Source organism: Pelodiscus sinensis, chromosome 5 (assembly GCF_049634645.1).
Source record: "Pelodiscus sinensis isolate JC-2024 chromosome 5, ASM4963464v1, whole genome shotgun sequence".
NCBI lineage: Eukaryota > Metazoa > Chordata > Testudines > Trionychidae > Pelodiscus > Pelodiscus sinensis.
In genome coordinates, this window is record NC_134715.1 from 75991561 (window position 1) to 76014313 (window position 22753).

Below are 22753 nucleotides of genomic sequence, written 5' to 3' on the forward strand. Positions count from 1 at the left end.
TAAGCACAGTTAGAGAAACTACCCTCTCCTAGGAGACCATCTTGGTTATGCCAATCCTGTGGCCCACTGAGATGGAGAGCCACTCATGCGGCCCACTCACTAGCCTAGGTTGCCCATCGCTGCCCTGAAGGAAGGTGAAGAGCAGGGAAAGGCTATGTCAGCACGGAGGAAGCGGGACATTACAATTCTAAAAGTAGCAGTGTCACTGGAGAATGTACTGCTTGGCATAGAAAGGTTCTGGCACGTGTGCTTGGCTATGCAATGCCTTACCATCTACATGGCTATTTATATCCTTGTTGGGTGTGCAGTGCATGTGCTGTACACACCTCCATAACAGAGTCTGCAGTGTAGATGCTGAATTACCTTCACTTAATAGTAACCATGCTTAAACCAATTGGTGTCCACACAAGGGGCTGCACTCATTCAGCAAAATTGATTTAGATATTTATATTTAAATCAACATGATTCCTGTGTGTACCCCAGATTGGATTCTAAAGGTAGTTCTAAACTGTCTGTAGCAGCATTCTTCTGTCAGTCAGTCTAGGGTCTGAAATTATATAAATCTGTATGTGTGATGGCCCATTGAGATTATAGCAATTAAAATCTGCTCAGCCCTGACACTGACCACATGAGGCAGTGTTGATGAATGATTGTAGTAATATCCTCTACAATATGTCATCCAAGGATCTCAGAGCTCTTTACGTTGGGTGAATTAATCATCACAAAACCCTGAGAACTTGGGAACTTCCTTATCTTAAATTTCCAAACTATTGGTGCAAGTCGGGGGTGTCTTGCACCACCCCTACTGTGCTTTACATAACCATCCTTCAGGATGAGGATGTCTGGGCAATCTGTTCAGAATTCTTCTAGTGCTATCCTTTAACTGATGGAGGAGAGAGCAGGACTGGGACTCTGAGTTAGGTCTCGAGTGCAGCAGTGCTGAACACTGATCCCTACAGGATTTGCCAGTTCAGTGAGTGTTCTAAACTGTTTTATAATAGTTCTTTTGATCTGTACTCAAACGATGCAGGAACACTTTAATATTCCAGGAAGCTAAGCTTGGCAACTGCAAATGGAAGCTATGAAACCTGTGTGCTTCTGAGTCTACGAAAGTCAGGATGAGTCAAACTGCATGAGCTGGAGCAGTGGGGAAAACAGAGTTAAAGGGTGAGACATCTTACAAATGGCTTCTCCTCCTCCTTGCAAGAGTTTACATTGGGAACAGAATATACTATGCGGTGCACATCTGGGAATATGTATGTGTGAGTTGTAAACAGAGAGTAAGGACCCTGTTCTGCATGGTCTCAGAGATCTGAGCACCTTTAACTTCTTTGAGAATGGAGCCTGCTTAGTCCTTTGCAGGACTGAGCCCCAAATCTAGTTCAGATCTCACTCTATCTGATAGAACTGGAGCCAGATTGTGCAGGCTCTGTCCCTTGTCACAGAGTAGGGTAATCCCAGGTATGGGTGCTCATTGCCCTCAAGGGACCATTCTCACAGCTGGACATGCCCCTTGAACTGGGGACCAAGCAGGATCTAGTGTAGGGGTCCTACAACACTAATGGATTCCTTACTGCAGGGGGAATCCTCAGGATGCTGGTTAAACTGGCTTTCGGGCTACTTTGTGCTGCTGATGAAGTGCAAACTACTAGCTAAGTAAAATGCAGGACAATGTAGCACTTTAAAGACTAACAAGATGGTTTATTAGATGATGAGCTTTCGTGGGCCAGACCCACTTCCTCAGATCAAATAGTGTCTTCCACTATTTGATCTGAGGAAGTGGGTCTGGCCCACGAAAGCTCATCATCTAATAAACCATCTTGTTAGTCTTTAAAGTGCTACATTGTCCTGCATTTTGCTTCAACTACCCCAGACTAACACGGCTACATTTCTATCACTATTCTACTAGCTAAGTAATGGAAGTTTCACTACACTACATTAATTTCCTTGCACTGTGTTTCTCCAAAGAATACTGATGTTTTGTGTTATTATTGATTATTTATGATAAGACTAGAATCCTGGACCGGAGAATTAAACACAATACAAAGAAGAAAATAAAAGGTTTCTTAGACATTTCCTATCAGGGAATGCCATGACTGTAAGATTTCCGTTCATGCTCAGATGGTGGCTTCCTAGTTGTGCTTTGGCAACAGCCAGTGTGATAAATTATCAACTCCTACTTTTCAGAATGACAAATAATCTTCATGTGCAAAAAGTTTGGCTTGAGAAGTACATTCCTTGAATACTACTTGCTCTAAATGCCAGCAATTTGTATACAATCATCCACCTGAAAAATGAAACTAGCAGGGCAGAGCGGGTGTGTCTAAACTACAGGGTTTTTTCAAAAAAAAGTGGCCTTTTTTTGAAAAACCTTCACCTACGTCTAGATTGCTGCTGTGTTCTTTTGAAATTAAATTGAAAGAATGCGGCAGTTTTTTCAACCGCGGAAAACCCCATTTTATAAGGAATAACGCCATTTTTTAAAAGTGCTCTTTCGAAAAAAGGCGTTATTGAACGCAAACAGTGCTTTTTCAAAAGAGAGCATCCAGACTGCCTGGGTGCTCTCTTTCAAAAAAGCGGCTCTCTTTTTCAAAAATACTGGTTGCTGTCTAGACGCTCTCTTTCGAAAGAGGCTTGTAGTCTAGACATAGCCAGAATGTTTTGGTAACTGAAGAGTGTAAATTTCAGATCCAGAAAGGATGGAAATGGCCCCAGTAAAGCCCATTCTTCTTCACCGTGAACATCTGCAGTGTGGAACAAATGACATTAGAATTGTATGTCTGATTTTTGGATTATATTCTGTGTAACATATGGACACCAGGGGTGGACTGGCAATCAAAATAGGCCCAGGAAATGGGTTGAGAACGGCTCACTTTTTCACATCAAAGAATTTTTTAAAAATGTACTCTTTGATCCCTATTAGCCACAGCTCTGACCCCTGTTAACCATGCTCCTGACTTTCATTAGCCAGGCCTCTGGAGGTAACATTCTTGGGGCAAGATGGACACATAACCAGAAGTAAAAGGTGTCATGAGACTTCTCCCACCATCCTCCTACCAATAGGGATTAATTTGGCCCCCACCAAACCTCCCTCATGCAACTATCCTGCACTTGCATTAACCGAATGTGTGTGACATTAAGTTGGGGGCAGAAGGGGCAGAGAGGCTGGGGGAAGTGTTCCCTCTAAGAGTTTCCTCCCATGAGCAGAATGAATTTTGTGTTATGCACCTGTACTGAGTTCATGTGGCTTGTTTGGATGTGCCACAGTGGCACCCAAGTTATTAATAAATATCTCATAAACCTCTACCTTTTCCCTCTGCTGCCATGTCTCCTTCCCTTGCTCCATCAGCTCCCCTGGTGCCTGCTGCCCCCCAACCCCTTACCTTCCTCTGCTGTCCTGACTCCTGAGACCTGCCCCCCTCCACCAGCCCTTCTCTCCCCCCATACCCACTCCTCCAGTGGCCCCACTCTGATCATGTGAGCTACCCCTCCTACTCCTCTCTCTCAACACCTCCCTCTACACCCCTGCCCTGCCTCTCTCCTCTGGTGCTGGTCCCTCCCCTGCAAGTGTCTGCTCTTCTGCTTCACCCCCCAGAATCCTGTGGCACCTGCACCTTCCCTTACCCCTGCCCTCTTTTTCCATGGTGCCCACCCACTCACCACCCTCTGCCCCCATTCCTCTCATGCCCCTGTGCCATCACACATGACTTGCTCCATCCCCGCCTTCCTCATGCCCACCCCCTTTCAAGCCTTCTCCCAGCACCTCCTCTTCTCCCCTCTAGCCTCCAAAGCCCTTCCCCTCTCCTCTCCCAGCATTATCCTGCCTCCCCCCCCCCACTGACACCTCCCCTCCTGCTCTTTTCCTCATTGTCTCCACTTGGCTCCCTGGCATTTGTCTCTTGCTTCCACCCTGTCCCTTGGTGCCTTCTCCTTTCTTCTCCTGACCTTCCTCCCTCCCCTCAGCACAAGCCCCTTCCTCTCTCATCCCTTCCCCCTATTTTTTCCCCTTCCCCTCCTTCACCTTCTGCATTCCAGTTTGCGGTGCTGGAGTCTGTGATCGGACCCCAGAAGTCCCCGCAGCCCTGGCCCCAGCTGCTTCCAGGGCTCCAGACCACTTGCCAGGCCTGGAGCTGTGTCGTGCGGTGCAACTCTGCGCTGGGTGGTTTTAAAGTCCCGGGTCATGACAAACAAGAACTCAAAAAAACAAAGTACATAAATGTCTTCTAGAGGACTATTTTTATATGCATACTTCAGAGGCTTGTATTTAAGATGTGTGAGGTGGTTGGGGAGGTAATTTATCAGTGCTACTTCCTGTGACTTAAAAAAATGAGTCTGTCAGTTTGTATTAGTTGTAACATTACACAAAAATAAGTGGAGTTATCCCATGGATGAATTTGGTCCTGTGCATCCCACAAAAATAGGGTGGCTCTAGCACAGACAAGGAAATAAATATGTTTTAATACCATTGCATGTGGTTTACACTAGCAATGAATTTGGCCCAATGTTTATCAGTCCAAAGGAGCTAATATTTTCCTATGTTGTTAGAGTCTTACTTCCTGGTTGGAAAAGTACCTTATTTTCCGGCGTATAAGGCGACTGGGCGTATAAGACGACTCCCTAATTTTCTAGTTAAAACGTAGGTTTTCGCCTATACGCGCCGTATAAGACTACCCCCCCTTAAGAGGCCAACCGGCAGCGCCCCAGCTGCTCTGTCCCAGGGTCCACAACAAAAGCCTGCTCTGCTGGGGGGGGGCGCACTAGCTGCGCCCCCTCCCCCCCAGCAGACCAGGGACACGGGGAGCAAAGCCGCAGCGGCAGCGGGGTGCCGCGCCTCTGAGGCTTTGCTCTGGCAAAGCCTCAGAGGCGTGGGACCCCGCCGCTGCTGTGGCTTTGCTCCCGGTGCCCCTGGTCTGCTGGGGACCGTCTCCAGCAGACCAGGGACACCGGGAGCAAAGCCTCTGAGGATGCCGGCAGCGGGACAGCCGCGGCGCGTCTGGGCTGTCCCGCTGCTGGCTTCCCCCGAGGCTTTGCAAAGCCGCGGAGGTGCTCGGGCAGCAGGGCAGCCCAGGTGCACCTGGGCTGCCCCGCTGCCGGAGCCCCTTCGCGGCTTTGCTCCGCGTCTTCCTGGTCTGCAGACCAGGGAGACGTGGAGCAGCTTTTCTCACCCCGGAGTACACGGGCGGCAGGACCACGAGGTCCCGCAGTCCGTGTCCTCCGGGGCGAGAAAAGCCCCGTTCGTACCTGCAAGTCGGGGACTGCCTGTATGTTTATACCCGGCGTATAAGACGACCCCCGATTTCTGGGGGATGTTTTTTAGTATAAAAAGTCGTCTTATATGCCAGAAAATACGGTATTCAAATGGCTGTGTCTGTGTGACAACCGTTTGCGTTATTTCTGTTACAGATATGTGGCAAGAACAAAATAATTTATTTTAAAAGTTACTGTGGGATTGTTTTTAAAGTTTTTAAAAAACAATGGGGCATGTAAGCAAAACTACTACTGAAAACTGAAACTAGAAACATTTTTGCAAGCGCTGGAACAACTATTCTTAGCACTAAACCAGTTTCCTGCCGTTGTGTTACATTTCATCTGCAAATGCTTGTATGATGGAGTTAATAGTTACTCTTGGATAATCCTGTCAAATTCCATTAAGCAAGCAATCTGTGTTAGAACATGGCATAAGATACTGTAAATTTGACCATACCCCCAAAGAATAGTTTTTCTTTGGAGAAATATACACAGTTTTCAAAACGTGTAACTAATCTAAATCATTGTATAACGTAGACGATGACAAATATAAAGCATACCGCAGATAAATAATGGAATGAATGAAACACAAGGAGTCCTTAGAATAGCTAAAACCATCAATGAGGTGAGAATAAAAATTGTAATATTAAAAAAAGCAATAGCTTAAACCAAGATTGTTCTGTATAGAAGCACAAAAGGCATTTTAAATAGGAAGATAAAGGACCAGCCTCCACTGATGTCAATGGAGTTCCACCACTTCCTACTAGGAGAGAATTTGGCCAGTAGTCAAATATAGGTAGTGAGCTAACGATTACTCTAACAGCATTTAACTCTGTCATACTTTAAATGCAGCTGAATTATTTAGTTTAGCCCCACTCATCAAAAAATAACAGCTTCACCCTGAAAGACATTTTCCTCGGTAGTGACTGATTTGTTTAAAGCTGCAAGATATCAAAATGATTGGAGTGATTATCAGTAATATCTTCTCAAACCTGGTGAAACTCAATGTTGCATTAATGTGAGTATCTTAATAGATACACAAGCAAGTTCTTGGACAAAATGCTGTTGGTACTGAAACTAACTGCTGGCCCCTGCAGTTTCCTTCCTCCTAACAGCTATTTTCAGTATTGGTAACTAAAAAAATCTTGCACATGTCAGTATTACTACAGGGAAGGAAGTAGGCTTTACTCAAATGGTCATTGATGTGGGGGCGGGGGAGGGGGAGGGTTTTCTCCTGTGAGCACAGCACTATGAAAAAACTCAGTCAGATGCAAGCTCCAAATAGTAATGCACCAGGGACATGCCTGTTGAAAAATGGAAATGTTTCAGTGCATAGCACTTTATCAGAGTCAAAATATACAGAGAAAATAATTAAGCTGTAGTAGTGGGAAAGCATAAATTATTATGTGAGTTAGTGACTAGGCTATGAAAATTCTTACCAGGCCCTTTACTGGTGAATGAAACTTTTTTTAATGCACTTATGTGACTTTAGCACAGATCCTCAATTCTATTTTGGTAGGTAACTTGCTTTTAAGTCAGTCCTTTCAATACCTTTCAAGGAGCCAGGCTTAAGTCTCGTATTCAGAAGTGGCATGAAAAGTCACCAGTCAGTGAGAGAGAGGCCCCATCCACACTGTAGCTCTCTGGCAAGCCAGGGAAGTGATCCCCACTGACTAGAGCTATTCAAACACATTTGCCTGCTGTATCTACAGCTATACAACCCCACACTGCATGTTTGCTAGGGTAGTGTGCTTCACTTGCAAGGGTAGAAGCAGTTTTCCTAAACTGCTAGAAAGCACAGTTTTTCCAGTATAAACAGCAACCACACTAGCGGGTGTGTCTATACAGCATCCTAATCTCAAAATAAGGTGCACAATTTGCGTATCTTATTTTGATTCAATTTCAAAATAGTGTATTTCAAAATGTGGCACATCTACACAGCGCCAAATTTTGAAATACCACACTATTTCGAGACATCCCTTAAGCCTCGTAGAATGAGGGTTACAGGGATGCTAAAATAGCACGACCGCTATTTTGAGACCTATCTCGAAATAAAAGGCACGCTCAAAAGACACAGGGTAGCTATAGCGGGATAATTCCGGTATCCCAAAATAGCCCTGCTGTGTAGATGTATTCTTGGGCTATGTCTACACTGCAGGATTCTTGCGCAAGAACAGCTGTTCTTGTGCAAAAACTTGCAGAGCGTCTACACTTAGGGTTATCAGGTAGCTTCAGAAAAAATACCGGACACACTTGATAGGGGAGGGAAGCGGGGCCAGCTGGGAGGAGGGGGGGACGAGAAGCAGGGGGGGTCAGGGGCAGTGGGGCTGGCTGGGGGAGATTAGGACGAGGAGAACTGGCCGGCAGAAAGCAGGGCTGGTCGGGCGGGGGTGGGGGGGAGAGATTTGGCCGGAGGGTAGCGGGACTGACCGGGCACATGCAGGTTCCAGGGCGTTGCCTGTCCCACGCACGGTCCCGGCGAAGCACGAGCAAGTTGGCTACAGCTCCACAATGCGCTTGAACAGCGCTCAGGAGCATTGACAGGGCTTCTCCTCCTCCCCAAGGTGTCACTCCTATGTCAACCAGAGGCTCCCAGCCACTCCTCCCACCCCCGCCAGGCTTCCGTCGGGCACCCAGAAAACCAGAAAATACCGGACATTGCTCATGTCTGGTATTTTCTGAATTTTTTTAACTGGACAGAAGGCCCAAAAATCAGACTGTCCGGTTGAATACCAGACACCTATCTATACTGCACGCGCATTCTTGTGCAAGAAAATGTACAGTAAAGCATCAGAAGAGAGTGCTTCTTGAGCAAGCGCTCTGACTCTTCGTATGAGGAATAAGCCTTTTTGCACAAGAGTTCTTGCACAAGAAGGCAGTGTAGATGGCTGCAGGGAGTTTTTGCACAAGAACTGGCCTCCAGGAAAAAACACAGGTGGCTGCTTGGACGCTCCATACCTGCACTCACAGCACACTGTTTCTTGCTGGCCGGGCCCCCCCCTTAAAGGCCCAGGCACCCTGCAGATGCCACGTGGCAGCAGCAGCACAGCCAGCAACTCTACCACATGGCTGTGCGTTCCAGAAGCTCTGCAGACATGTCTGCCCCTCAGCTACCCTGAGTGCCTGCACGCCCAGGGCTCCCAGCAGGCACGGAGGGGCACCAAGTAGCATGCTCCATGCTGGGTCGGGGCTAAGGTGGAGGCCCCCTTGGACCTGTGGGGGCAGAAGCCCTCCAAGACCCCTGCTGCAAGCGCCGGAACACTGATATATTTGGACTCATGGTCCAGGTGCTGGCCAAGCAGGGACACCTGGCCCAGACCCTAGAACAGGTCCAGGCCAAAGTCAAGGATCTGCACCTGGCCTACGTCAGGGCCAGTGAGGGCAGGGAGACAGGAGCCAACACCTGCCCCCGCTATGAAAGCTTGCACACCATCCTGTGGAAGACAGCAGTGGAAGGGCCCTCGCCAATGTTGGACACCGGTCTACGCACCCTGGTGGTCAGGCTGCCTGACCAGGAGGAGGAGGGTGACCTGACCACCGCATCCAAGGACGAGGGAGAGGACCACCTGGCCACCATCACCCTCCACCTCGAGCCAGTGCCCCGCAGCCAGGACAGCTCCCAGTTTTGTCAGAGATCAGCGACGGATCCTCCAGTGAGTATAGCAGTTGTCACTTGCAAGGGCAGGGGAGACAGGGGACAAGAAGAGGAGTGTCACTCGGGCACCATGCAGCAGTACGCAGCACATGCAACCTCATGCAGCCTGACTGTGTGGCAGATGGATGCAGCAGGCAGCTCCAGCCTGTGACTCTGCTGCTCACACACATCCTGCCTGGGCAGAGGGAGAAGGGGGATGCTGTCTGGAAGCAGCCAAGCCCCAAGGGTGCAGGCCACACCCCACACCTCCCAAAGGGTGCCACACACAGACAGTATGCAGCCATGCCTGCCTGTGCGACACAGCAGCTGCTCCTGGGAAAAGTGCAGCGAGCCAGCCCTGTGAGCGCAGCCACTATGGAGACCCCAGGCTGTTCCTGGTCCTTCTGCTGCCCCCGAGGGCAGGGGCGGATATAGGGCAGGGCAAGCGGGGCGGCCGCCCCGGGCCCCATGCTTCCAAAAGCCCCGCGCATGCGCCGTGGCGCCACTGTGCATGTGCCGTGGCAAAGGGGGGCCCCGTGAAATTATGCTGCCCTGGGCCCCGCAAAATGGTCATTTGCCCCTGCCCGAGGGAATCCCCCCACTGCAGCCACACACTTCCCTGGGCTACTTGTCTGAGGATTGGGGGGGCAGGGAAGCAGGCAGCCTGAGCCTCTGGCCCAATGAGTCTTGCTACAGGGACAGTACAATCCCCAGTAGCCCTGGCTGCATCTCTGAGGAAATCAATTGACCTGGAGTGGCAGCAGCAGGCATAGGGGCAGTTCCTCTAGTGGTGTGACAGGATGTGCAATACCATCTTCACCCTGACGTTGCACACTGGCCATGCTGTCCACTATGGCATGGCCTTGCCCTCACCCTGCTGACTCTCTGGCCGAGCCCAGTCCCCCTTCTGCTGCACCCCATGCTGCTCACCTTCCCGGTGGGGAGGCAGGGAGAGCTGGAGATCTTGGCATGAGCTGGCAACTAGTCTGCCAACATCACAGCATCTAGCTGTATAATGCAGGCACAGACCTAGGCTGCAGAGCCTTCCTTTTAAGGGAGCAGAAAGGGTATGTGGCCCAGCAACTCCCTTAACATACCAGAGAATCCACTAGGGAGAGAGCCTCATATACCACTGGGGAAATTAAGATGGTACAAATGGCTAGGCTGGGTGTAGCCAGACATGAACCCCATCTTGTTTCCCCCCTCCCACCCCCAGAGAGCAAGAGAAAGACAGTCGGCCTTTGATGCCCTGGGAACGCAGGTGTGGTGCCTGTCCCTGACTCTACCATAAACAGAAACCAGACAGTAAATGGGCTAGCTGACGACCCGGGGCCTCCCGTCGCCCTGATGGCTAGTATCAGTAATTGACACGCCTGCACTGTCTCAGGAGAGGAATCTTTGCCCATCACATACCAGAGGTGCCCATTGTCTGCATTTTCCCAGGTGTGAATTATGCTTTGCACCCTTCGTGGGAAACTTGGCATTCAAAGCCATTTTTCCTAATTGGCCACTTGAGACCAGGAAGAAGCCTACATGGCCCAAGGGGTATAAAGAGGGGTATAGTAGCCCACCCCATTTGAGCTCCAATCATCTACACCTGCTGGCAGGTATTGTCTCCCGAGGTCTGTGGGACGCCCAACCTCGCCCTACTTCTTCCCAAGGAATTGAGAGAAAGACGCTGGCCATGCCAAGTCTGGAACGCAGGGGTGAGAATATATACCTGCTAGGTGTCTATTTTGCATGCATTTAATAAGAGCTCAGCGAACCAAAGGGTTTCATGGTACCTGTAAGTGACTTATTAGTGTAATTTCTGTCCTGTCCTTTGTAGTGGCTGTGTTATCTGTAACACAGTAGTAGCATTTAACAGCTAAGTTTACCCTGTAACAATAAACCTGTAACTGTTTAAGTTTTAACCTGACTCCTTCAGTTGCTGTAACAGAACCAAACACAATTTAAAAGAACTTCAGCCGGTCATAAGGGACAGGTATAGGAAGAGCTTGGGTGTCTGGATTGTGTCACTCCCAGGTGACAGATCCATTGGGGCATCTCTCAGTCTTTCCTAGACTGCCCTCTGCAAAGGGATCCTGTATTCTAGCAGCTAAAATCTGAGATGTAATAGGCTCTTCTTATAAACCCAGGGCGTCTGTCAGCCTGTTGGCTGCCTTCTGCGACGGGACCCCGGTCCTAGCAGTAAAGTCACAGACGTTAAACTTTTCTTTTTTCTCGGTAACACACACACACCCTGCCCTGACTGTCAGCTGACACTGGGTCAGACAAATAATCCTGCTAGCCCAGTTGCCCATCTTCTGACTGACCAATGCCAGAGGTTTCCAAAGCAATGGACAGAAGAGGGCCGCTATCACGTGATCGTCCTCTGTTGGCCACTCCCAGGAGCTGGCAGTCTGAGGTTTAGCGATGCCTGGCACACAGGACTGTGACCCCTCACCATCTTGGCTAGCAGGTCTTGGTGGAACCAGTCTCCATGTAACTGCTCACCTTTTAGTGAACTCACTTACAGGTTGGCCTTCATGATGTCGACTAGTAAGGAGGGCCACATGCTGCCTGCAGGAAGATGTACCATCTTTGATTTAGATTAAACCAGCTGCCTATTGATGGCCTTAGGTCACCCTGATGCCTGTGTTATGTGAAGGGTGAATAACACGCCCTTATTCATGTCGCCACCCACTTTATAGAGTTTATATCCCACCTTTGCAGTGGTTTTCCCATGCTGAAATAGGATCCAGGCCGCTCCCATTCCCTGCCAACAGAGGTGAGCACCATGCCGCCGCCGCCCCTCCTCCCCCTGCAAGCCACTAGGCTAAAGATTACACGGTAGGCCTCAGCCTCCTTCCCTCCCCCACCCTTCGCCTCAGTTGTTTGGTGGGGCATGCAAAGGTACCTCATGAGAAATTATTTTGACACCCCCAATGGTTCCTGGCCAGGGTCTCAAAAGCAGAGGAGGGTACCTAGAAGACAGATAGATACTGCTTCAGTTTCCTTCTGCCTGCATGAGAAGAGCTTTGAGTAGGGCTCTGCATTCGTCACTTGTGTGTCTGTCAGGGACATTAGGGATAAGCGAAGGTGGCCATGGCCCCCATAGGGATAGGCCATGTAGAAGCTTGAAGCTGTCATTGTTATTCAGTAGCAATTTGGCAAGGTCTAATTGTTGACTCCCTTTGTAGTCCAGTGGTCTGGGTGCTTACCCAGCTGAGTGGGTTCAATTCCTTCCTCAAGATAAGGGACTGGAGCAGCTGTCTCTAAAGTGAATGTACAACTGTTGGGCAAAGAGGTGGTCACCCTGGGGTGGGCCTGGTGTTTGCTGCCTCATCCTGTTCTGCTGCAGTTGTTCTACTTTCATTCCCTATTCCTGGGGGTCACAACAAGGCTAGCAAGCAGCCCTGTGGTGCCTAGTAGTTTGGGTGTTAACGTGGGGTTCAAATCCCCCTTTATGTTTGCTGAGAAGAGATTTGAACCCTCACCTCTGACCTCTCAGATGAATGGCCTAAGTATCAGGCTAGGTGCTATTCTGACCTGGGGCCTCCCTTGCTCTTTTCTGCTGAAGCTGCTCCACATTCAGTACATATTCATCAGGCCAAGCCCAATAAACAACTGTGTGTAGTTTACTGGTTATGTGTGTGCCCAGCAGCTGCATGGTTCATCTCCCCTTCTTGGTTGTTGATCTCTTACCTCTCAAGTGTCAGGCCTAAGAGCAGGGCTAGGAGGTTTTCCAATGTACTGGCTCTCAATTTTTCCTTCTGAGGATGGGTGACCTTCATTATCTTATTAAATAATCATTGAGCCACAAGTAAACCAAAAGTCTCTCTGTAATCCAGGGTTTTGGATGTTTGCTCCCTGAATAGACAGGGAAACAGGCAGACAGAGAGGAAATGACTCGCCCAAGGAGAGACAGTAAGGCAGTGAGAGTTGGAAACAGAGCCCTGGTCTCTTGATTGGTGCGCTGACTGTTGGACCATATAGCCGTTAAGTCCTAGTTCCTGATCTATCTGTGCAGAAGTTGCCTGCTCATTTCATTCAGAATGTACAGAGTAGTTTAAAGCAAAGGCTAATCTCAGTTTTCCTGTGGTGAAGGGTGACACCTTTCAGCTTCATCTTCCACACTGCTTGGACTTCTGGTAAGATTAAAAATGACAGACAAGAAGATTATTAAAAATTTAACTCTATCATATTTATTATCAATCCACAGGATAATTTGATTGCTACATGAGCTCATAAAAGCTATTTCACCTTTACAAAATTAAAAAAATGTGCCACAAGAATGTAATAACTGCTGATAACCCACCAAGAACTGAATCTTAAAATTATAAATTTGCCGTAGAAAAGATTAAAAAAACAATTATATTCACTTTAGAATTTTACTTTGAATAAAATATTCCCCTGTATAAAAAATAAAAAAAAAACTTGCTCTGGTTAGAATTAGAGGATTTTTTTCTTCTTGAAATCTGGGAATTTGCATAAGATTTTTGTAATATTTTTCTTCCTATTGTACCACGCAGCATTCAAGCATAGCAAATTAGAAACAAACATGAGAAAAGCAGTTTATAATGTGTGAAATCCATATGGGAAGGTTTATCTTCCTCTTCTTTCCCCTACTTCTCAAATCTTGTTAGCAAGAATAGCCTTGGAAAAGAATAAAGATGGAAGGGGGCTTTGAATGTGCCATTAATTAGAGCAAGGTAATAAAAGGCCTTTTCATAAGTGCTTTTTTAATAAGGTGCAGAAGCAGACTGCAATGTTGCTAGTACTGCACTATGTACATATTCACAATAGATTTTTTTATTTAAAAAAATTCCAGCTAGTTCACATTTTCTCTTCCATTCTGAGGCTTTCAGTTCCATCACAGCCTTGACTGCAAGAAGTGCAGCAGCACCACTTCCCTTGTGGTTGTTGGTCCTCTTATGAAGTACTGAAACTTAAGATAAGTGGGCCAAAGTTCTGTTTTTCCTATGCAGTAACCTTGGAAATCCATCTGGTTTCAGGTACACAAACGGATGGCTGGAGTCCTGAGTTAAAAAGCTCCAGTACTGGAGTCGGACACAGCAATGTTCTATATTGTCAAGGCTTTCCCTTAGATTTGTCTAATGTGCATCCAAGTTGCACCTCTTCTAGAGAAACATAAAATACAAAACCAAACCAAAACTAAAGAGACACAGCCAAAGGCTTAGCAGCTCTTGACTCTTGACTGGGTGATGTCTGATGTTTTTTTGATGACACTAGCCCGCGTCTCATGGTCTGGCCTGCTGCTGCTGGCAGAAGGTGAAGACACTACTTGTGGGAGAGGGATAGCTGGGAAGGAGGGCCAGGAGCTGTAAGGCAATGGGGAGGATTCTTCTTTGATGGTGACCTGGAGGTCAGGCTTGTTGGAAGTCACAAAGGTAGCCATACTGGGAAGAATATGAGAAGTGTTCCTCATACCCAGATTGCTCAGATACTGTTTGCCTTCAATGTTTTTCTTTTGCCAATGAAGCCGACCCTGAAAAGAAAAAAAAACCCTTTAGTGAATGTGAGTTTGTAACAGATACAGAGGCTGCTCTCTTCTCTCTTTCAGTCATGCCCTAAATTGCATTACAAGGTTGTAGCCAAATAAAGGCATAGCCACTAAAACCTGTGCTTCTAGTCTTTTAAGTGTGACTTTGAAGTTTCTTTTCCTTCCAATGTCCCATTCTCTGAAGGTCTAGCTCAGGAGTGGGCAATAATATGGTGGTGGGTTGTAGGATTAGCCCCCTGACATGCCGCTATATTTACCTGCACAGCTGCAGGTAAAGCGATCACAGATTGACCGCAGATCACCATTCCTGCTGTTCCCATTGGCCACGAACAGCGATCTGCGGCCAGTGGGAGCTGCAATCGCCAGCACCTGCAGCCATGCAGATAAATATAGCAGGCTGGTATTTGCCCAGCCCTGGTCTAGCTGTTCCTCTACTCAATCTGCTGATGGAAAACAAAGAACATATTCTGGAAACATGGACACAGAGGCAAGGATCTCTGATCTTCAAAGTGAAAAATCGCCTCCCCCCTCCACTGGATCTATCAGTAGGTTCCTCCTCGGAATGAGCAAGTGTTTCAGTCTCTGACGCTAGAGGAAGTTTGGTTATCCACAGAAGCCAAGGGCCTAAACATAGATATCTTTCCTGTTACTTAGCCAGCACAGAATCCAGCAGCTGTTAATGTTGCTAGCATTATTCTTTCATGGGCTATCCACTCTGATATCTGTGCAGCCTGTAGGCGAATATGCCACAGAGAGCATCTGCTCCATCCCCGAATGCATGCAGATCATCAGTGCACATCCAGGAAGTGACTTCTGAGACTGGGGAGCAGGATAATACTACTATAAAACTAGTGCTAAGCCTTGCACCGAGAAGGAAGTAGAGGTATTTCCTATCCCCAGGTTGTTCTGACTATCTTAGGGGAGGCTGCTGAGTTTTATTCTCCTCTGCCTGCAAGAGCAGGATGGAAAATATGACCCACGGGATCAGCCATGTTTTAGGGTCACTTATTCCTTATGCATGCCCTACTAAAGCTGCCCCTCCATCTGGTAGCAGCTCAGCCATACACCAGCACACTAATCCTGCAAGATGCTATTTTTATATCCTTAGAGAATTTTCACTTCTTCTTACGGTATGAAATGTCATTAGTTGAGTAAGTGCTCCCCCAAGCTCCCCTTCCCCTTTAGCAGGATAAGGGATTAAGAGTTTATTTAATGTTGAAGTAACTACAATGCCAGCACCGTTAACGTTGCTGTACATATTTTATTTTGTAACAGAATTCTCTCCCCAAAAGGATTCTATTTTTCTTTAAACAGAACAAGAAAAGGGCCTTGCAGGAAGTCTTTTATGAATATGAAGCTGGAACCCTGAAGCCAAATTTTAGCCTTGTCTCTAATACACATGTGTATTTTATGTCCAGTTACATGAAATACACTTATAAGGCTGAGATGGACATGTACAAATAGATGTGCATGTATTTCATCAGGTGCAAATTTAGATGCTGCAATGGAACATTAGTCCATGGGTTCTGTTAGATCACAAGCAGTAGTTCCACACACAATTTGGTGGTTATATAGTATTTCCTTTGATTTCTTTTCATTGGAGGCATGAAGACAGACTTGCCAAGAAAGCACACATGCACAAGGGAAGTCAATGTGTACTCAAGTACACAGTTAATCAAAGAGCCCGGGCTCATCAGTTAACCCTCTTGGTTACACACCACTCCCCCTCTCTCTTCCCCTCCGCAAGTGACTTCCGCAGAGCTGCCTACCTCCCACACTACTGCCTCTGGATATGTCTCTAGACTACAGAGTTTTTAAACTCTGCCACGTCTAGGGAACGCGTCTGCTTTTTCAGAACAGTTTCCGAAAAAGTGGGCATGTTCTTTCAGAATCCCTGTATTCCTCATAGAATGAAGAATAAGGGATCTTCCAAAACAGGCAGTTTTTCCCACATTTGTGCCCATATAGATGGGCCAAATGTCAGAAAAGCATCTTCCGAAAAAACAAGCAGAAAAAGGAATACAAATTGTGGTTCGCAATTTGCGTATCTTTTTCCGGAAAAAAACCGCAGTGTAGACATAGCCTCTGATACAGTGGCGGATGGAGGGAGGGAGGAGAGAACTGGCTCCCATTCCCTCCACGTGTAAAAGTGTAACTGCTGAAAAATACAGCAGTTACACGTTTACACAAATACATACATTTTAACATCCCTAACATGCACCACCATTACATGTCTTTTTCTTCACCAAGATTTTACTGATGAATTATTTTACTTCTAATTTTCAGAGATCATGATTTTTAAAAAATTTTTACAGGCAACAAGCATCAGGACATTCATCTCCATACAGCCCTCCTTTCACTATTAAAATGAATACTGTATGAGCAGTAATGTACTCGGTGGGAAAGAACCCCCAGAATGTGTCACTGTTCTTGAAGAATTTCTCTTGAGTACTATAAAACTAAGTGCTTACCTCTGCATTTTCTTCATCACTGGGAATGCTGTCTGTCGTTTCACTTTCTGTTGGACAAAATGGAAGTAAAAATGAAAGTGGGTATCATTCTACTTGAAGGATCAAAATCCATCAAAACAGACAATATCCCCTGATTAAAAAAACAGGTCCCTATAAGATCATCCAGAGATAACAAAAATTAAAAGAAACACACAAATAAACTGTACAACAGCCTTCATTCCCTGTAATGTATGAATTAACTCCAAAAAGCTTAACATGATGAACAAGCCAGTGCACTTAAACCAGGAGAACAGACTACACTGTGATGTGGAAAATGTTAAAGAGAAGCAGATGCACAAGAGGTAATGACTACTTCACTTTGGGGGCAAAGTAGAGACTTTATTTTTCCTTCACCACTGCGCTTGTTAAGCATGGTCTTGCTAAAATGTTACAGGTAAAGTTATTTCTTTTGCTTTACCAAAACAACTCTATCCACAACCATACCCAAAGATAAAGCTGCTAAATTTTCAGCCTTTAGGGCTTGAATTCTGTAACACATTTTGTTACTGCTACTATAGAATTGTTCCCTTCCTTCTCTTGCCCTTAATGTCCCATCAGTGTGCTCCAGCCCCCCTCCCAGGGAGCCCCCTGACACCCCATGCTGCTGCCTTTCTATCAGGCAGCCAGTCTGCAAGGGAATCTGGTTTTTAAACTGGTTCCCCTCATAGATCAGCTCCCACCTCGCACCCCACGCTACTGCCCTCCCACCTCCAGACAAAGGCTGCTGCTGCAAAGCAGCCTCTGCTGCTGGGGACCCTTGCAGACAAAGGCTACTGCTGCAAAACAGCTTCTGCCTGCAGCCGGGCTGCCACAGACAGAGGCTGCTGCTCTGCTCTGGCCCCACATGGGGCGGGGGGACAGGCAGGTGGTACCACAGCTCCTCCCAGCAGCAGCTTCTGCTTCCTACTCCCACTTGCTGTCTCTGATACAGAGGCAGTGATGGGGGAAGTGCGAGGAATCGAGAAGATTAACTGATAAGCCTAGGCTTATTGATTAATCGTATACGCGACTACTTGCTTATATCCCTTATCTGTATTCCTGTCTCCAACCCCAAATGAGCACATTGTAACCACGAGGGGGTGAGTAGGCCATAGATCCTTTTCTATGTCACATACAGTGCTAAGTAAATAGATAGGATCATTGCATTCTGGAAGAGTCACTTTTATTGCAGAATAGCCCAGCCACCTGTGGGAATTATACAGAAACAGCTGTAGCAGAACAGTTATTCTGACATTGATTAGGACTTTTCATGGCTTCGCATCTGCTGGATAAACAGACTCTTGATAAACAGAGTTGCCACAAAAACGGCTTTTACTAATTAAGCCAAGCTACAAGGTAGGATGGGAGAATGACATGGGTAGAAGGAATTTACATGCAGACAGAAAAGTGTGGTAATAAAGAATTTTGTAATGCAAACAAGAAGGAAGCTATCCTCATTGTTACCAAAGGCTGGGCAAGAAAAGGCTTAGCACTGGTAAGAGAATGTTGCGATTCACAAAATTCTAAAGAGAGATTGCAAGACTATTTGAATTATTGTCACCAAGGTGAGGATTATCTGTAAGCAAAAAATGAGGCTGGTACTAACGAGTTTCAGACAGTAGTTAAAATACCAGAGGATCCACAAGGGCAATAATAAGCATTATTCACTTGAATAGCTTCTAAAAGGAGGTTAATGGGTGTTTTCAAGAAAACATTTTTGTGTGGTATGAGGGGGGTCTCAGAGCACTTTATGATACCAATGATAAAATAATTGTTATCGTGGTAAGTCACTACACAATGTGGTGGCCCTCTCACACTATGCAATATTGCACAGAGGATGCATCAGGTATATCCCTTGTGTGTATTGCTTTGCCACACTATGCCACTGCAAGGTCCAAAACAAACCTGGGACTTTTGAATGGCTGTTGCATTTGAATTTGCACAATGCAAAGTAGAGCCAGGGAAGTGAGATTATCCTATGAGTTTCAGGGTCAATGGCATATTAGGTTGCTTTAAGAGGAGCATTGCCAGTAGAGCCAGAGATGTGATTAGTCCTCTTTATGCGGCTCTGGTGAGGCCACATCTGGAGTACTGTGTCCAGTTCTGGGCCCCCCACTATAGAAAGGATGTGGATGCACTGGAGAGGGTCCAGCGGAGGGCGACCAAAATGATTAGGGGGCTTGAGCATATGACTTACAAGGAGAGGCCGAGGGAGTTGGGTCTATTTAGTCTGCAGAAGAGAAGAGTGAGGGGGGATTTGATAGCAGCCTTCAACTTCCTTAAGGGAGGTTCTAAACAGGCTGGAGAAAAGGCTGTTTACAGTAGTGATGGATGGCAGAACAAGGAACAATGGTCTCAAGTTGCAGTGGGAGAGATCCAGGTTGGATATTAGGAAAAACTATTTCACTAGGAGGGTGGTGAAGCACTGGAATGGGTTACCTAGGGAAGTAGTGGAGTCTCCATACCTAGAGGTGTTTAAGTCTCGGCTTGACAAAGCCCTGGCTGGGTTGATTTAATTGGGATTGGTCCTGCCTTGGGCAGGGGGCTCGACTTGATGATCTCCTGAAGTTTGATTCTATGATTCTATGAACACAATGCTATTCGCCCTGACATTAAGATAAAAAATATTTTCTGTAAAAATGTATCAAACTAATCTGCCTAATAGTTGCAAGGTAAAACCACAGAGAGTCACACCCAGACCAGTTAGTCCAGGACTACTCAACTTTGGAAGCCCCGGGGGCCACACTGATACTCACAGCACATGCCGAGGGCCACAACTTAAGTGTGGTTGCATATACATGCAAATATATGCAAATAGCTTCTCTCACACTGATGGGCATGAATACAAAGATTAAAGCAGGACTACACAACCCACAGGCCCTATTTAAGTCAGTTCTGCTGATATTAATAAAATGCAATATTTACCCGATTTTCACCCATGTGACAGCACTTTTAATGAGCAATGACAGTCTAGGAATTTAACTACTAAAGTGCAACTCAACAAAAGACCATTATATTGACAACTGTTTTGTTTTGGCTCCCACCCGCGGGTTGTATGTTGAGCCCTGCGTAAACCCAAACTGTACCGTGGGCTGCAAACAAATGGGCCACAGGCTGAATGTAGCCCGCAGGCCGTGTGTTGAGTAGCCCTGAATTAGTCTATTGGGGTGTGTCTAGACTACATGCCTCCTTCGACGGAGGCATGTAGATTAGCCAGATCGGAAGAGGGAAATGAAGCCGCGATTAAAATAATCGCGGCTTCATTTAAATTTAAATGGCTGCCCCGATCTGCCGATCAGCTGTTTGTCGGCAGATCGGGGGAGTCTGGACGCGATGCCCCGACAAAGAAGCCTTTCTTCATCGACACAGGTAAACCTGGTTTCACGAGGCTTACCTGTGTCGATGAAGAAAGGCTTCTTTGTCGGGGCATCGCGTCCAGACTCCCCCGATCTGCCGACAAACAGCTGATCGGCAGATCGGGGCAGCCATTTAAATTTAAATGAAGCCGCGATTATTTTAATCGCGGCTTCATTTCCCTCTTCCGATCTGGCTAATCTACATGCCTCCGTCGAAGGAGGCATGTAGTCTAGACACACCCTTAGAGACTAACTGAAAGGACAAACATTTCTGTTTCTACCCATTGCCCTCCGAAGGCTTGTAAGCTAGCTGACAGTGCAAAAATGAAGGACATGTTGTATCTTAAACTGTTGCCACCTTTCAAGTATGCTTATATCAATAACTGTCCAGCTCCACCATTCTGTAGACCTCTCTGCAACAGAGATGGCTCCCCTCCTTGCAGTGAAGCACCCAATTACATACTTGCACAGTGACATTATCATCAGCTGAATGACATTAGTGCCTAGAGGCCCCAGTCGCTTTGTGTTAGACACTGCAAAAACATATAGTAAAGAGACAGTCTTCACCCCAAAGAGCTCAGGCCCAGACCTTTAAGCCCATCTCCCAATTCTCCTATCTGTTGTGAGGCTCCATAAACTGTAACTTTAGAACCATGGAGGAAGAGTACTGGTGGGATGTTGACAATGTATCTCCAAATACAACCACAGACTATGAAGTACTCTGTGTAGATTTCCTTAGTCTAATACTTTAGGCACCTTAGAAACTAAAGCTTTCAAATGTGCCTTCAGATTTAACTACAAACATTTTTAAACGATTACTGATAACTACATTGCAATATTTTGGTTGCTTAAAAATATGTAATACAGGTTGAACCTCTCTAGTCCAGCACTCTCGGGACCTGACTGCTGCCAAACCAGAGAATTTGCTGGACCATGGGAGGTCAATATCGTCTAGCAGCTTTACCAACACTTTCACTGCTTACTGAGCTCTTAGAAGATGTTTAGGAGTAAATTAGAGCTAAATAACAGCACAGAACACAGAAAGCCAAGACTGGTGGCTATTAACAAATTGTATAGGACTGTGGGAAATTTGGCCACATCCATGGTAAATGGACATCCAGCTAATTAAATCATGCCGGACCATAGATGTTGCCAGACCAGAGACTACTGAATTAGAGAGGTTCAACCTGTAATTAACTGTAGTTTAGACTATTCAGGGATAGATTCTGCTAGCTCTTCCCACGTTAACACCTTTCTCCAGGAATTATTCCATTGAAGCCTTTTAGGGAACAAGCTTCTAATCATATGAGTAGGGCCAGCAGTAGCTGACTCACTGTTCCCTGTACTTATTACATGAGACAATACATGTAAACAGTAGATGGACAAAATATACTGTACTTATGATTTTGTTGCTATATAGTAGGGATGTTAGCGTGTAGCCCTTTACACAGTTAACCAATAAGCTTGGGTTCATCGGTTAATCATAACAGTTACACATACCACCCCCCTTGCTGCCTCAATATCAGGAGCAGCAAGGGGGGGTGGGGAAGGGCAGCAGCTGGTGTCCATAGGGAGCTGGCTCCTGCAGAGCCACCTGCCTCCTACAGAGGCAGCAGTGGAGGGCCGGAGCAGGTGCTCAGGGACAGCTGGCTTAAAAGCCAGCTCCCCACGAGCACCAGCTCCTGTAGAGCCATCTGCCCACCTGCGCTGTTGCCTCTGATAGAGAGGCAGCAGCACAGGGGGTGGGGCAAGGTGGGAACTGGTACACACAGAAAGCCGGCTCTGAAGCCAGCTCCCCCATGCATATTGGCTCTCACCGAGCTGACATGCCCCCCCCCCCCACATTGCTGCCTCTATATCAGAGGCAGCAGCACAGGATGGGCAGATGGGAGCTGGTACGCGTGGGAAGTTGTTTTTTAAGCCGTCTCACCATGCATGCCGGCTTCTGCACAGCTGCCTCCCCCCTGCCGTCTCCCACAGAGCTGGTGCTTGTTAGGAGCTGAATTAAAAGCCAATTCCCCATGAACACCAGCTCTCACAGAGTCACCTGCCCCCTGCACTGCTGCATCTTTATCAGAGCCAGCAGGGTTGAGGGGGGAGCTGGAGCTCGCCTGCACCCACCACACGTGTAAATGTCTAACTGCTAAAAAATCCAGCTGTTACACATTTACACAAATACATGTTAGATAACATCCCTGCTATAATTATATCTATCTAGCTAAAGAAGTTTTTCCTGTGGGATGACAGAATGACATCCATCATGTCACTCTGGTGTTCCACAGGCTCCATCCTCACTGCGATTGGGGTGCGAAGACGGGGAGACTGGGGCTAGCTGTGACCAGGGAGAGAGGTGGCGGGGGGGGGAAGGGGCCAGGAGGCCGGGGCTGGGTGCGACTGGAAAGGAGCTGGGGAGGCCAACTGGCCAGTGAGAGAAGGCCAAGGCTGGCTGCAAACAGATGTTGAGGGCCAAGAGGCCAGGGTTGTGACTGGGGTAGGGAGGTCGAGGGGCCAGAGCTGCAAT

The 22753-nt window shown here is 47.0% G+C and overlaps 1 protein-coding gene across 3 annotated transcripts in view; it reads right to left on the reverse strand.

Moving 5' to 3' along the window:
- Positions 1 to 12251: 12251 nt before the first annotated feature.
- Positions 12252 to 22753, reverse strand: part of IRF2 (interferon regulatory factor 2) — an 82110-nt gene continuing 71608 nt past the window's right edge. For all 3 annotated transcript variants that reach the window (XM_006130171.4, XM_075930285.1, XM_006130172.4), the window contains 2 exons: positions 16859 to 16905; positions 12252 to 14372 (listed from right to left, as the gene is read on the reverse strand). In XM_006130171.4, coding sequence (XP_006130233.1) covers positions 14061 to 14372; positions 16859 to 16905 — 359 coding nt within the window. In that variant the 3' untranslated portion in view covers positions 12252 to 14060. The remainder of the gene's footprint in view (positions 14373 to 16858; positions 16906 to 22753) is intronic.